Genomic DNA, 14,495 nt, shown 5'->3' with positions numbered 1-14,495 from the left:
TGAAGCTGCCAACTGACCCAGCCACAAAGCAGCCAGAGATAAGGATTTAAGGTACGATATGATACAATTAGACATTCACCTCCTATTTATTTCAGTCCATTTCAGTATTTAACCTACTTAAAAGTTGCAAGCTTTTTATTAAAATGTAAATGTTAGTGTGCAGTATATTTATAGGCAGCTAACAACAACAAGAAAAGACCCTCATAAATTAGATTTCTATGAATGAAAAGGGTAAACAGGAGATGCTTCCGCAAAACTCCTCTAGACGTGCAGAGATAAAGGGTGGTTCTACCACACAAAATAATCAGATACAAAAATAGCTGTTCAGAAACAGCACACCTAAGGAGTACTTTAATCAAACATTTAGGTTACCTGCCAAAAGGACCATGATCTCTTCAAAATGCAATGCGGATTAAAGTGTTATCTAACACAAGCAGAAAACTAACCTTGGAGTGGAAGTTCGAAATGTGTTCATCATAATTTTCATGTCTTTGGATAGAGAAACCAGCTTTTTCAGCTAGATTGCAAAACTGGTTTAAAGTATTCCCTCGGAGTGGAGCAAATACCATTGCTTTTCCCTGGAACATTAAAAAGAGAATTTATACATTTTTATAACTGGAAAGGAACCAGATATAACATACAACTTATATATACTCAAGTTAGAAAAGTAAATAGTTCTCTCGGTAAAATACTAAAATAAGGTAATATAAATAATTGTTCAAAAAATTCAAGATTTCTGTGATTAAATAAACGCAAATTAGAAATAAATAATTATTTTCTTTAGAAAACTGCCAATTGCCATACATCTGCTCCTTTTCCTATAATAATGGTGACTACGAATTACCAAAATAAAACTCAGAAAAAACATACAAAACATATACTCAATGCAAAATACATTTGTTAGCTCATGACCACACAGACTGTAAATAATGATTTTCTTTTTTTATTCTCACACATGGAAAAGTACCACCCATTTGCTGTGGAATTACAACGGTGTAAAACGAGTCAAAATGGGAGGAAAATCAGGCCTGATCATTAATTTTTTAAAGATATTTAGAACAACCTGAGCAGGGCAAACAAATTTGACCTTAAAATGGTAAATTGCATTTAAAGCAGGACTTAACGTTTTTGCATAGTAATTCTTTCAAGACAATCAGGCCATTTATGATGCCCAGGCAATACATTATGGTCCATTAGCTAATTTTTTGTTCACCCTTTTGTATTTAAGAAAATGTAAATTTCTGTACCTTAAACTGATAGATCTTAGACACTCTGTGTAAAGTACTGGCCAAAAACCTAGCCTACTTGATAGAGCATCTCTTGAAATCTTATTTTCAAAATTAATTCTAATTGGCTGAATACCGTGTTCTGTCACATGGAATGAAAACTGGTTGAAGAGCTGTAAACAAAGGTTAATATCAGCCAACAGCATATCACACCAAGGGGAGCCATGAAGTTTATTGTGAGTTCTTACATTTAAATTCTATATTAATGAAAGCTAAGACTAATTTGTGAGATGCTGTAATTAACTGAAGAGACAAAAAATATTTTTAAGGATCTGAAGAAGTTACAAAATTATTAGATGCTGCAGAAGGATATTTGGCTTGAGAAAATGTGATCTAGTATACCAGAGAAAAAAAATGATCAGGAGAATTTCAATGAGGACTCTGGGAAGTTACAATGCTGACACAGATAGTGAGGAGGATAGGGAACAAATCAGTGTGTTACAGCTCATGCACGTGTAGCCTGAGACAACGTGGAGTGAGGCAGCAATAAAAACTCTATGTCAGGATCTATGGTACTAATGTGTACTTAAAAGACTTCAATCAGTAATACTACAGCACTGTATTTATTCTCACAATGCCTCTGTGAGATAGGGAAATACAGTTATCCTCATCTTTTCTCAGGGGAAATTTAAGTACAAAGGAGATCTAGGGCAATATCCAAAGATGTTCATTTGTGTAGCTATAACTTTAATTCAGAGGCTAAATACAAGGAGCAAAGAGGTTTCAGTCCCACCGAAGGCATTGGAATTGCTTATGTAAATGTTACATCTGAATATAGGCTCAGCTCAGGATGAAAAACATTAAACACAGGAAATTCACAATCAGTTCCCTCACATCCTTGGCATGTTGTAATATCATCAGACAGAAGTAGGTAGCAAATGGAGCCTTCAGCTGAAGACCCTTCTCCTCCCTGTTGCCATCTCACAATCCCCAGTATGTTGTTCTGCAGAGACTTTTCCTGGCATAAAGAAGGAGTCCATCTTCATGGGCAGCTTCATAGAAAGGTCACAGTAACAGGAAACACGGCCCCACCCAGGGCTTACTGACTACACGATTCACAGAGGAATTCAAGCACAGCTAAACCTCATAAATGGAGATGGCTAGGGACCACAAGCCTTACATCAGCCACTGATCCAGCAGCCTTGATGAGGTAGTGATGCTCCTACAACAGCAACCCCTTACAGATTTCCATTTGGAGTCAGCAGTCCATGTGGTCATTCCTCCTTATACTCTGTAGACTATTTCAAATTTAATGTGAAACAGCAATGCAGTAAAATAGAATGTAATCAGGTATGTAATACCTCTTAAAACCAAACGGAGAATCTTGAAATAACTTTGAAAGAGGAAAATGGCCTTCTAGAGAAATCACTAAACAATTACTTTAGGCCAGCTCCTTACTTGATGTAAAAACCCATTCCTTTATTGAATTTAGTGTGCATCTAAAACACCTGAGGATCTTGCCCCCGCTCATAAAACCCAAGAAATCATGATTAAATTTAATACTACAATAACTGTAGTATTAAACCTCCTCAAAACTGGCAGGTACTGTGGCCAATTCTGGTCTATCATAATCTGGGTTTAAAGAACTTTATGGTCAACTGCCTGATCTATGTGATTCTGCCAGCTGATGTAGAACATTTCTAATTTTAAAAGATTTTTCATTTTGTGGTTGCGGTAAAATAAAAAAAATTAGACCAGCAGCCTCGATCTGCACTTGATGGACTGTCCCAAAGTTGTTTAATTCAAACCTTGTAAGTCAAAAGTGCCTCTCAATTTAGGAAGATGTTTAAAGTTCAGAATAGCCTTTCCTAGCTGGAAAAATAATTCCAGTAAACTCATGAACAAAACACGGAGGAAGATGCCAGTTACAATAGTTTGAAGTGTCACTACAGTGCTGCAGTAAGATAATGGGACAGTCATTCACATTTTGGACATGACTATGACTAAATTTACTATTCAATCATTATTAAATGCAGTTTTATTTGCTGCTACTAATCATGATTCAACAGGATCAAATTGACTTCCTTGGGATTTTGAATGGACAGGCCACAGAAGAATCAAAGTCCTCATGAAAAATGTTCTAAATTAGGGAAATATGCAAACAAGCAACTGTTTATTCTGAGATTGAAATTAATAGTACATTTTAATCATAGGAGAAAATAAAACTAAATACTGCCAAATTGAGTAGCTTGTTTATTAGAGGAATAAAATATAGCCATTCCAGATAAGTTTGTTTGATGTAAACTTTCAGTGCCTAATTCTTGGAATTGGTTTACAGGTGACATTTGCCTTTGCAACAAATTCAGATGAGAAATTTCAGCCCCAGTAACTCTGTGAGCTGCTCATTTCTGCCTGTGTGCATTTCTGGTCCTCACTTCTTGTGCCAATACAACTGTCCATGGGGCCATGCCATGAATGAGATAACTGAAATGACCAGAGTCCTGTGTCCAGGAAAATGAAAATTTACCCAAAACACATCATTCTGTGCCATAAGGATTCTAATAGCCACAGGTAACATCCTTAGTGAAAAACAAAATACTGGAGATAAATTCACCTCTTTTTAAACTAACAAGAACTATCTCTTCTGAGTTTTTTCTTGAAGATAGCTTTGAAAGGATACCCATTATTTTCTCTTCACTCCACTTTTCCTTTCAGTTTTGCTAGCTATTATTTTTCTCTGAACTCTTCTATCCTAGTTGTATAGTAGTTACACTTGAAAGATGTCTTATATCTAGATGTGTCTTCAATTTGAGATTGTTCCTCTATCAATTTGGCAAAATATTTCCAATAAGGAAATGTAACTTCTAAATTTGAGACGAAATAATTCATGTAGAAGAGTGAACCTAATTGAAGCAATTTATACCTTAGCTAGGGCATAAACTAATGCCCATAATCTATTCTTAATTATTGCAACTTGCAAATGTGTTCACTATTAATTTATTTTTCCTTTAAAGTCCATTTAATATAGTGCCGTTTAGTAAAGCTGCCTCTGATATTATCCTTACATCTATATAGGTTGACACGAAGAGTAAAAATAATATTATGTACTTGTAATTGTCTTTTGCCTTGCAATCTCAAATGAGTATATGCTTTTATTTGGGTCTTTCAACTTGTGAAAGCATATGCTTGAAGGCATCTGTGTTCACCATGTCCTTTTTAGACAAGAGAGCTCATTTAAGGTCACTGTACTACCAGCTTCCACCTCATAAAATAGTTTGCTCTCCTCTGAGTTATGAATTATAGTAATTCACAAGACCATGTCATGACTGGATATTCACCCATATGACTATCCACAAAGTGGTTATGCACTTGACTTTAGTTAAAAAATACAGCTCAGACAGCGGTCCAAAACTCTACAACAGAAATTCCTGCAAGAAGGCAGAATTGCCTAAGCTAGCTTTGCTTATAAGAGATAGTGACCATGTCTTAAAATGCAGAGCAAATAAGTACAGTCTACACTATTAATGACAAATTGCAGAAGCAAGCCAGACTAGGAAGACAGGAAACAAAAAGCCACCTCCCTTTTCTCCATCTACATTCACAAAGGACTGCAGTACACCTGCTCTGAAAAACAAAGGTGCCTTCTGAGTTTGAATTAGCTGGCTGGAGCTAAACAATTACGAAGTCAGGCCAATTTTGGTTTAAAGTCAGGTTAACAATTCCTAAATTATCTATAGATGGGAACTTGAGCTATTACTTAAAATTCAGGTTGCCTTGTTGTCATTTTTTAAATAAAATTTTCTGTTTGGGCTAATCAGCCCAGGCAAAGAAAGGCTTTGTGTGTGTATAAACAAACGCATGTGCATGCTCACCTTTTCAGCAACAGAGACCATCGTGATTAGCTATGAGAAGGAGGCAAACCAACTAACAGCTATTCTTCCATTCCAGCTACAGGGTCTAGCCAGGTCACAGGTACTGCAACACCTCTTCTACACTTCTCTTCCTGACACTCACACTCTTCTCCCCCAATCTGCTCGCATGGAGGCAGTACAGTGGCCTATGGGGCTATCTGAAGAAACTATCTGAAGACATTGATCTGGGCTAAAAAAATATAAATACCTTTTGCATTTCTTTAAACTGGGATTGGCTTTGCATTTCAGATTACCTCTGGTCCCAAAAATTATTGCATCCTGATAACTGATGGCACATAATGAAAGTCAGTACACATCACTCTGGGCAGGAGCTGCTTAACCTCCCCTTGCTGCTGCTGACAGAAATATCCAGGTAACCTTTTCCTTAGGGTGGCTACATTTCTAATGTCTTTCTGGCAGCCTTGCCCCACAGCTCATTAAAATAATTCAATCTTAAGTAACTTGCCTTAGGTCACTCAGGAAAGTCTATGATAGAACCAAGAATAGAAACCTGATCACTCTAAGCAAAGAATGGGATTACTTACATGGCTAAAATGACTTGGTTTCTTAAGTCTTTGCACGTTTGGGTCTTCTCTTCTTTTTACAGAGAAAACTCTCTTGTGCAAAAAGTGCAATGCAATTCTTAAATACAGTTCAGAGAATGCACTACTAAAATTACATATTTTTGTTTTGACATGAGAAGTTTAACTTACTGAAAGATTCATATGGTAAGCATGAGAGGTAAAATACCTGTTTCAAATTCCTACTTACAGCAATCACTTCACATTTTTTCTCATATTCTCATATTCATAATTTAATTTTGTATTTTTGAGATTCAAGATGATTTGTTGGGCATAAACATAAGCTTTTTTAATTTTGTTTTCCTATAGTTCTCTCTGATTTAACAGCCTGAAAGACTGAAACCAATAAAATATTTCCTCAGTGACACTCATATAGAACATTTAATCATTTTATGAAGACCATAATTTCATTATGTTCTAAGGTATAAAACATGTAAACACAGGGCTTACTTGATAGAAAAAAAGTTTTAGGATACAATATATGCATAAAGGTTTTGATCATTCTATATAAACAGAAATGAAAAGAAAAAAATATTCTTTCATAATAAATAAATACACAGTGACAAAGGTTACAATTGAAGGGATTACAAATGACAGAAGCCAACATAAAAACTTTCAATATCGTGCTTTTACTTTAATATGAAGACATTATTATCAAAGGAAAATACTTGAGAAACGCTTTGATAAAAATAATCTCATGCTATCTTTGAAGCGGTTTCATTTATTTTACTACCCACTGTGTTCCTTATCAGAAGGCCAAGTATAAGAAGTTTCCTAGTTTATGATTAGGAAAGAATCTGATAGATTAGAAGACTCAATTGAAGTTGGACATAATAAGTATTAAAGTATTACATGACATTAATCCTGCCATTCCATTACTCTCTCAATCATTGTGCACAGACTAATTATTCTGAAGCCAGTGTTCAGGAGAAAATAGAAACATACTTACACTGGGTTGGAGTAATCTCTTTATTGCATCAACAAGGCTAGCTCTGTACCGGTCCAGAAACAGGCTGACATTGAGAAGAGAATGGAATCCAGATTAAAATGGGTTTTCAATTCTAATGATACTAATGCAGATAAGTACAAGGCTAATTACATATGTTTACACAATGCTGTAAAGGAGAAACTGTGGTCTACCTTTCTGTCCAGTTTAGCTATTTTTAAATATCAAAAAACAGATAAAACCAACAAAATCTAAACCAAAGCTAAAATATCAGCACAAACCAGGTTTTTATATAGCTAAAATTCACAGATCACATATGCTAGCTATTAAAATAATAACATATCAGAAATCAAGATCAATATACAAAGCTAATATTTTACATGCCTTTTTATGCAAGAGTGGATTTTTAAAAAGTATTTTCTATTGTATTTCAGGTATTACTATTAAGGATTTTTTTTTCCTTTTACCTTCACAGTTTTATTAATTATTATCTATTATGCATATTTTTTTATTTATATATTTATCTATACCTATCCCTATAAAGATTTACAAGCCCCTACCTCCTCTCTCCCTCAAAAACTGTTTCAAATTCAGATTGTACAGGGTTGTCCTCTCTCAAGAGTGAAATCCTTCATCTCCAGCATGGGTCCCGCAAGGATAGCAGCAGAGTCAATTTTCCCATGCAATGTTGCCAACATGCTCAGCCCTATTTTGGTGTGATTACCTCATGATTTGAAGGGATAATTCATTCTTCCTGGCCCTCAGTACCTTAATGTGTATACTAAGAGTGGCAACCAGGGTGCCAGTCACTCTTGACTAGATATTTGTGGACACGTAGTTACTGTGGATGAGAGTGCATTTACAATGGTTAGTGAACAACCATCGGATAGCCACTGATGCCTTTCAGCCCTTACTACCATGGGCTGCATTTATACTGGCAATTCAGATAAGAAACTCTATCAAGCAGGCCACAAATAATGTGATTCTTACTTTATTATTTTCATGCTTCCTCTATAATAAAGCTGCTTCGCACCCTGTATCTGTTCTCAAGTTCCACACTACACAGCATTTCGTCCCTTCTTTCCATTTTTTTTTTCAAAACATCCCTTTCCTTTATTCTCAAACATCTTTTTCTGAAGAGATGTGGGTAACTTTATTTCCAGGTTTGAAATTTCTGAAAGAATATAAAGAATATATGAAAACACTGAAAAGAAAAAAGTCGTCTACCAACAACATGCCAGTCACCAAGAACAGAATATGCGTGGATATTTAGGTAAGGACACTCCACAGCTACCGAGGAGAATACAATATTACGTATCATAAGGTCAAGCAGCTGTGTAAGAGCTGTGAATTTTTGCTACTCAGGTTAAAAAAAACAAACAACCTAGCAGAAAACTGACAAAATTTCATCAGTAAATACTGGCAGGAACTAACCTCAGTACCTAAGAAAATATGATAGACAGGGTATCCATACATTTCTTAAAGAATATTTTGTATAGAAGTATGACTTTTTAAATTCTTCTTAAGGTATCCAAGTACTAGCTAACAATTTCTCTGGAAGTCTGTCTACAAGAAAATTTAAACTTTTGCAATTGGAATGATGGCTGCCCCTCCACCCTGATGAATTTCACTGGAAGAGCCTTACTGAAAATATGGCTGTTTAAATTTAATTAATTGAAACAGCAGTTGATATATTTAATGTCTCCTGGGAGCTTTAACCACATTCACCTCAGGTAGATCCCAATGCAGACAGATAACATAAGACACTACCTTCACCAGGAACTCACCTTACTAGTGCTAAAATTCCTTTTCCATGAATATGCATACCATTTTCTCTTTTTACAATGAGACAGGGGCACAACTGCTGCTACCAAACTTGTTTCTATACCACGATAGAACCACAGGCTTTTGTTCACCAGACACTGAGTCTCTGAGAACTTAAAATGATTACATGACCTACCAGAGGATTAAACAACTTCAATAATACCTTTTCTGTCTGACTTCCACTCGATATTTTGGCCGTATGGGAGGTAGACTCCCAGCCCCCTTAGCTTGGGAGAACCTGGGACAGTGGCCCTGGCTCTTCTCCCACATTGTTTTTGCCCTCCACAAAGCCTGACCCTGGCAACAGGACCCACTCCAATTGAAAATATTCTCTAATCTGCAATTTCTATTCTGTTGCTCTGTGAGCCACATACTCTGACCAGAGGATGCAGAGAAGGCTGGAAGCAATGCTAATGCATTACAGTGACTCCGGGGAACATCTCTATCCTCTCTCTGAGTCAGAGGAGGCCTTGAAGGAAGAAAATCCTGAAGAAGTTGTTAGATAATCTGTTCTGCAGACAGGGTGAGCACAGGATTTTGCCCACGCAAGGAGATTTAGTCACGCAATTTCTCTTACCAGTAGAATTTGTATAACTAAATACTATCAAAGCATACTGAAAAGGTACCAGAGAGAACACTTTAAAGCTCATCAGAGCTCAGTGAAACTAAATCGTGTATTATTCTAAACTCTTCACACTCAGTTTTCATATCTCAATTCAAATATGGCTTTGCTCGTCATTACTTTAATGATAGCATCTCATGTTTATGTAGTAAGGACATTGTGAAAGCAGTAGCTCAGGACAGGAATAGCAAGGGTTTCTCAGGTCATTAAGGAAGTTTCATTAAGGAAGTTTCAGATCACAGTGGGAGAGAGGCAAGAGCACAGCTGATGATTTGGCCTTTGTTTAGGCAGTGCTCTTAACCTGTGAAATCTGGATGAGCAGGTAGGCATTCTTGTCACCTCTCACATCCTTTTTTAAATTTTAAATTACCATTAAAACCAAAATGAAAGTTTACACAAAAACTGTACTTAAGTAACAGTAAACCGCAAGGAAACAGATTAAAAAAACCCTAATAGATACTCAGTTTGTTTCATGCTGATATGCTTCATGCTTTTATCTTGCACCTTGCAATGATAGGCATATACTTATATTCTAGACACTACGATGTGATCTTATGTTCCTTTTAGCATACTTTGCGATTGGTAAAAGAGCTTAGTTTATAGCTTCAGACACGATTACATTCACATATAGTAGCTAGTGTATAGAGCCATTTGTCATTTTGTTCGCCTTGAACTACATGGCTGACATATACTGAAAAAACCCTTACTTCCATGTCATCAGATCCCAATGCACTTGAAAGTGTATGCAAGAAACCAGGCTAAAAATGAATAATAAATTTAAAATGAGGAAAGGCAGAGATCTTATTGAATTCCTGTAAAAATATTTCCTTACATTGAATGAAATACTAATGGGGACAAAACTGACTGGGTGTGAGTTATTTAAAGAATATTCCTGTTGAATCCACAGCTCTCTGTGACTTCAGCAAAAATCTCAGCAGTGAAAGTAATGTGGATAGCCCTCCCTGGCCTCTGTTGTGCAAATACTTACGCATGTGCCAGCCTTCAAGAACATCATCAGTCTAACTAAGTAAAGTGGGATATTATGCATTTCCAAAGGCATATGAGGATCTAGACGATATTCTGTCCTACATTAAAATCGGTTGTGAAGATTCAGTTCACCTGAGAGACAAAAGAATTTTCTGTTGGCTCACCCTTAATGGCCTTGACACTCTCCCTGGATTAAAAAATCTCAGCTACTTTTTTCTTAATAAAGAAAAGGATATATGTTTCCTTTTAAATAACCAGAAACCTGAGGTTGTCAAGCTTTGGAAGAGTCTTGGTTTTGGCCTGCCCATATAGACACCTGTTATTTCTTCCCCTCTTCATACTCACTCTCACAATTCCAGCACCTGCATGAATTTACATGCACAAGGTCAAATGAAAATCTAAACTTCTGGCAGCCTTGACCTGGCCTTTAAATTCCCCCTTAAAAAATGAGGTGGTTAGCTGTGCTTTAAAAGTTCCATTATTTCAGTATTTTTCTCCAGTGTATCCTTCTTCCAGGTGTGTCCTCAATGAGATTTTTTTCCTTATTTTTATCTCATAGTTGACATTTTACAAGTTATTTCGGAACTGCTGAACCATGAAACTATTTTTATTGTCAAAATCTTGAATGGTTAAATAATGAGTAGCTTTCACAGTTTGCCTCTTATTTATTTTATTATCTAGTTGAGCTACTAAATTTAGCTGTTAACTAATAGACTCTCTGTTCTGGGAAATAACTTATTTTCCACTCCTGCACACAAGGTTTATGAAAGTCTGACTGTAAATATATGAATATAAACATATCGTTGCTTGTTGTAATCATGTACATTTTTACTTGAACCTCCATGTGGATTTAGAATATGTTTATGAATAGAGCTTGTTTTCATGTAAATGGGATCAAGCAGTACCACTGGTTAGCTATTCAGAGAAACAGACAATATCACCCTTGCTGGAAATACTTCAATAAAAATTTATCCATGTACCTAATATTTGAACTCAGAGTTTTTGCTTTCTAGTTCTCTGTTCTAATCCCAGATTTTATTGACTGACAATGAGTTATATGATGGTGTTAAACCAAATGCAATCTATTCTATCTGTTTTTATCACTGCGTACCTCAGGTTTCAGCCGAGGAGTTATAAGAAAAGAGATATTTTTTTTCCCTCTTCAATGGCAGGCCAAAAAATTCAGAGAGGAAAAATCCTGCCAACAGTTCTCACGCCAATTCTATATCTCAGAAGACAAATACATGAAAATGAAAAGAAGATTCAGGTTTGATAAAGCATGGAACATTTTTTCCCCCAGCCTTTTCCTGTACCAGAAAACCTTGTGTCCGTAACTAAAGAACAATTTCTAAAAGAAACAATGAAGGGATTTTCATGCTTATTAAACTATACATATGGGCACTTGCAATACGAAAATAGAGACAATTTGTGAATAAAACCCACACATTTTAAACTAACCTTCACATTTCTATTTATTTTTTAGAAATCTATAAATATTTATACACTTACCTGCATCTTAAGTACCTCAAAATAAATGTACAAAATGCAGGGATTGCAAATGCGTTATGTATTTTACCTGTCATATTTGATTCTTTGTTTCCTAAAGAAACTACACTATCTCCAAACAGATTGAGGTGAGTATTAGGCAAGAATATTACTGAAAAAAGCAACTTAAGTCTTGCTTCATTCTGCTGTACTCCCAGCACAAATAGGATGACATGGTGTGAGTATCAAGAATACAAGAGATGGCACAGCCAGGTTGTTTTGATATTTGTGTGAAGAACAAATTTAACTCTAAATCTCTTGGCAAGACCTTGCTTCACCCACATAATCTGGAGAACATCCATATGTGAGCCTTGTCTAAGCCTCCGAGAAGACTGCTGCCCTCCTGCTCATGCCCGCCAGCACTCTGATCTGACTTTCATACTTAATCTGATCTAATCCTGTCCAGCATTAACTTCATCTGTGCAATGAAACCTGGAGTATCCATTCTAATATTTGGTGAGGAAGGCATTTACTAAATTACTTGCTGAAATCATATGGTGTTGTTTAGCTCCTTATTTTAATCAGATGATGCATCTCTGAGGCACATTATCAGCGATTAGTTACAAACCCTTCTCTGTCCTTTTTGGGAACAAAGAACTTTTCTGAAATTAAATGCTAAGAGAAATGAGCACTGTTGCATTCTGTCAACAAACAGGTATTAGAAAAAGGAAAAAAAGGATGACAAAATACACTTCTTCCAGTGCTACACAAAACCAGCAACTTTTCTGAAATTACAAGAGTTTGCTTTAATAGCAAAATAGCAAAGGGGAAAAAAAAACTTTAGAGGAATATTGTATCAGATGCCACTTAAAAAGAACATTGTTTAAAAAGACAATAGACAGCTTTGTCCTTCCTGTTGCCTTTTTCCTTTAACTATTTCTTAGTAAAGTATAGAAATCTGCTGAATTGAGCTGCCCTAGGAAGTTCCCGTTTCATTTTCAGAATTTGGTCTCTCAGAACAGTTATGTGCAACAACACATAAACAGCTTTTTCTGTTTTGGACTTTTAAAGGGTCAAGAGCAAATATCCATAAGGAAAGACAGATTTATTTGAAAATATCTACTCTCCTAAATGAAATTCGCACATCCCTTTTTACACTGTCTCCATTTATATAACACAAATAAATAACAACGTACCATTTTTAAAGTTAGCATGCAGCAAATATAGCACAGCACAATTTTGCAAATCCAGTATCAGAAAAGGGTTGTGTCAATTATCAATCCTATTTGCATAAATTACTAACAATATGCTATATTGTAACATGTATCTACCTTTTCATACATTAATTGCTGTATTCTCATTTTTTTAATATGATTTCTCCTACAATTAACATGTGCCTGCGTAAATAATATAAAGCTTATGTGTACAAATATTGCTATCAAATGGATTTAAGAAACAGAATGTGATGGGGGAAGAAAAGGTTTTGAAAATCTTTTTTTCCTTGGAAAGATTTTCCGAGGAGCAAAAAATATATCCCCTTATATCAATAGTCAGATCTTTCCTAAGAAGTAAGCTAATTGAGCTGTTTGTGTTGATAAACTCCCTTTTCTCCAGACTGTTCCTCACTGAGCCATAATTATTTGCAATTTGCCTAAGTCGTCCATTTACTGATACGTCAAGCATGAAACAGAGGCAATTCCAGAAAATGGAAATGCTTCTCAAAATCAATCTTTGGGAAATAATGTGGTAGAAGTTACTGCGTGATAGAAGACTACCTTATAACTGTCACATGGAGATGAATATTAATTTGTTGAGGTTAAGGTGGCTTTGTGCTTCATTTGTTGACTTTGCTTAGCCATCAGCAAGCAGCACAGTACAATTACTCTAGCAAAGCTATTTTTCTAACATGAGTTTTATGATTTTTATGTACTTACCAGTCAGCACACATAACAATGTCAAAATGTCCTTCCAGTTGAGAGACATCTGTCTCATTATCCCATCGTAAAATGCTAGAGGAAAAAAAGATTTAAAAAAATAAAAAGAAAAGAAAAAAGGGCTTACATTTTTCATAGTAAGATTTTTAAAGTATTAATATTATTCTTATGTGACACAGAAGTGTTTTAAAAAGTACACAATCGATGCTTTCAAAAATGAAAGTGAAAATATTATTCTGTACATTTTTAAGGTTTTAAATCACAAAGCTAAAGAGCTATTTTTTTATTATAACAGAAGGGCAATCCACACAGGTTCTAATGAGTGGCTGACCAACAGATACGCATTTCTGAATTAGTGGCACATGTATGGCTTCAGATTTTTACCCCTTAACACCACTGCACGAGGAAATGAAGTCAAAGTATCGACAATATGAATGAAACACAAATTTGCAGAATAGATGTGAATTCGTAGATCTCTGTTACATCTGTCAGGCAAATCAGTGTGTTTCTCATTGATGAAGTGAGCATTCACTTGGGCTGGAGGGAGGAGGGACAGGGTGAAAGAATGCCAAGCTTAACTTCAATGCCAGCTATGCTGCCTCAGGCAAGCTTAAAAATACAGCAGTGCTGACTCTGTCAACACCTATTCTCTCATAGGTGATAAGTCATTTAATTCTGAGGTACCCAATATTAGGCAAAAATGCACATATGTGCAAAATTCTTCTTTGTTTATAAATGCTGCAGATTTATGTAGCTGCTATGAAGAATTTCAGTACTTTGCTCCCATTTAAAAATAGCAACTAGTATTGGAATTTATGGTATATTTAAAATATCATTATCCCAAAGATTTGAAGCGGCATTTCTATTTCTAGTCTATTTAAAAAAAAAGAAAAATCTATCCTTCTTTTTCATTTCCTGGTTATTTATAATAGAAAGTAGATAAATATTTATGGGAAAAGCACTTGTGGGGGAAGGGTCT

General features: G+C 35.6%; 1 protein-coding gene across 1 annotated transcript in view; it reads right to left on the bottom strand.

The window, feature by feature from the left end:
• Positions 1–14,495, bottom strand: part of CAMKMT (calmodulin-lysine N-methyltransferase) — a 223,457-nt gene that overhangs the window by 13,497 nt on the left and 195,465 nt on the right. Inside the window, exons 8-10 of the mRNA XM_054064258.1 lie at positions 13,517–13,591; positions 6,668–6,731; positions 447–578 (exon numbers count right to left, since the gene is read on the bottom strand). Coding sequence (XP_053920233.1) covers positions 447–578; positions 6,668–6,731; positions 13,517–13,591 — 271 coding nt within the window. The remainder of the gene's footprint in view (positions 1–446; positions 579–6,667; positions 6,732–13,516; positions 13,592–14,495) is intronic.

This window comes from Cuculus canorus, chromosome 3, assembly GCF_017976375.1.
Source record: "Cuculus canorus isolate bCucCan1 chromosome 3, bCucCan1.pri, whole genome shotgun sequence".
In the NCBI taxonomy this organism is placed as follows: domain Eukaryota; kingdom Metazoa; phylum Chordata; class Aves; order Cuculiformes; family Cuculidae; genus Cuculus; species Cuculus canorus.
The sequence above is the reverse complement of the archived record's forward strand: the minus strand, read 5'-3'. Positions and strand labels throughout refer to the sequence as shown.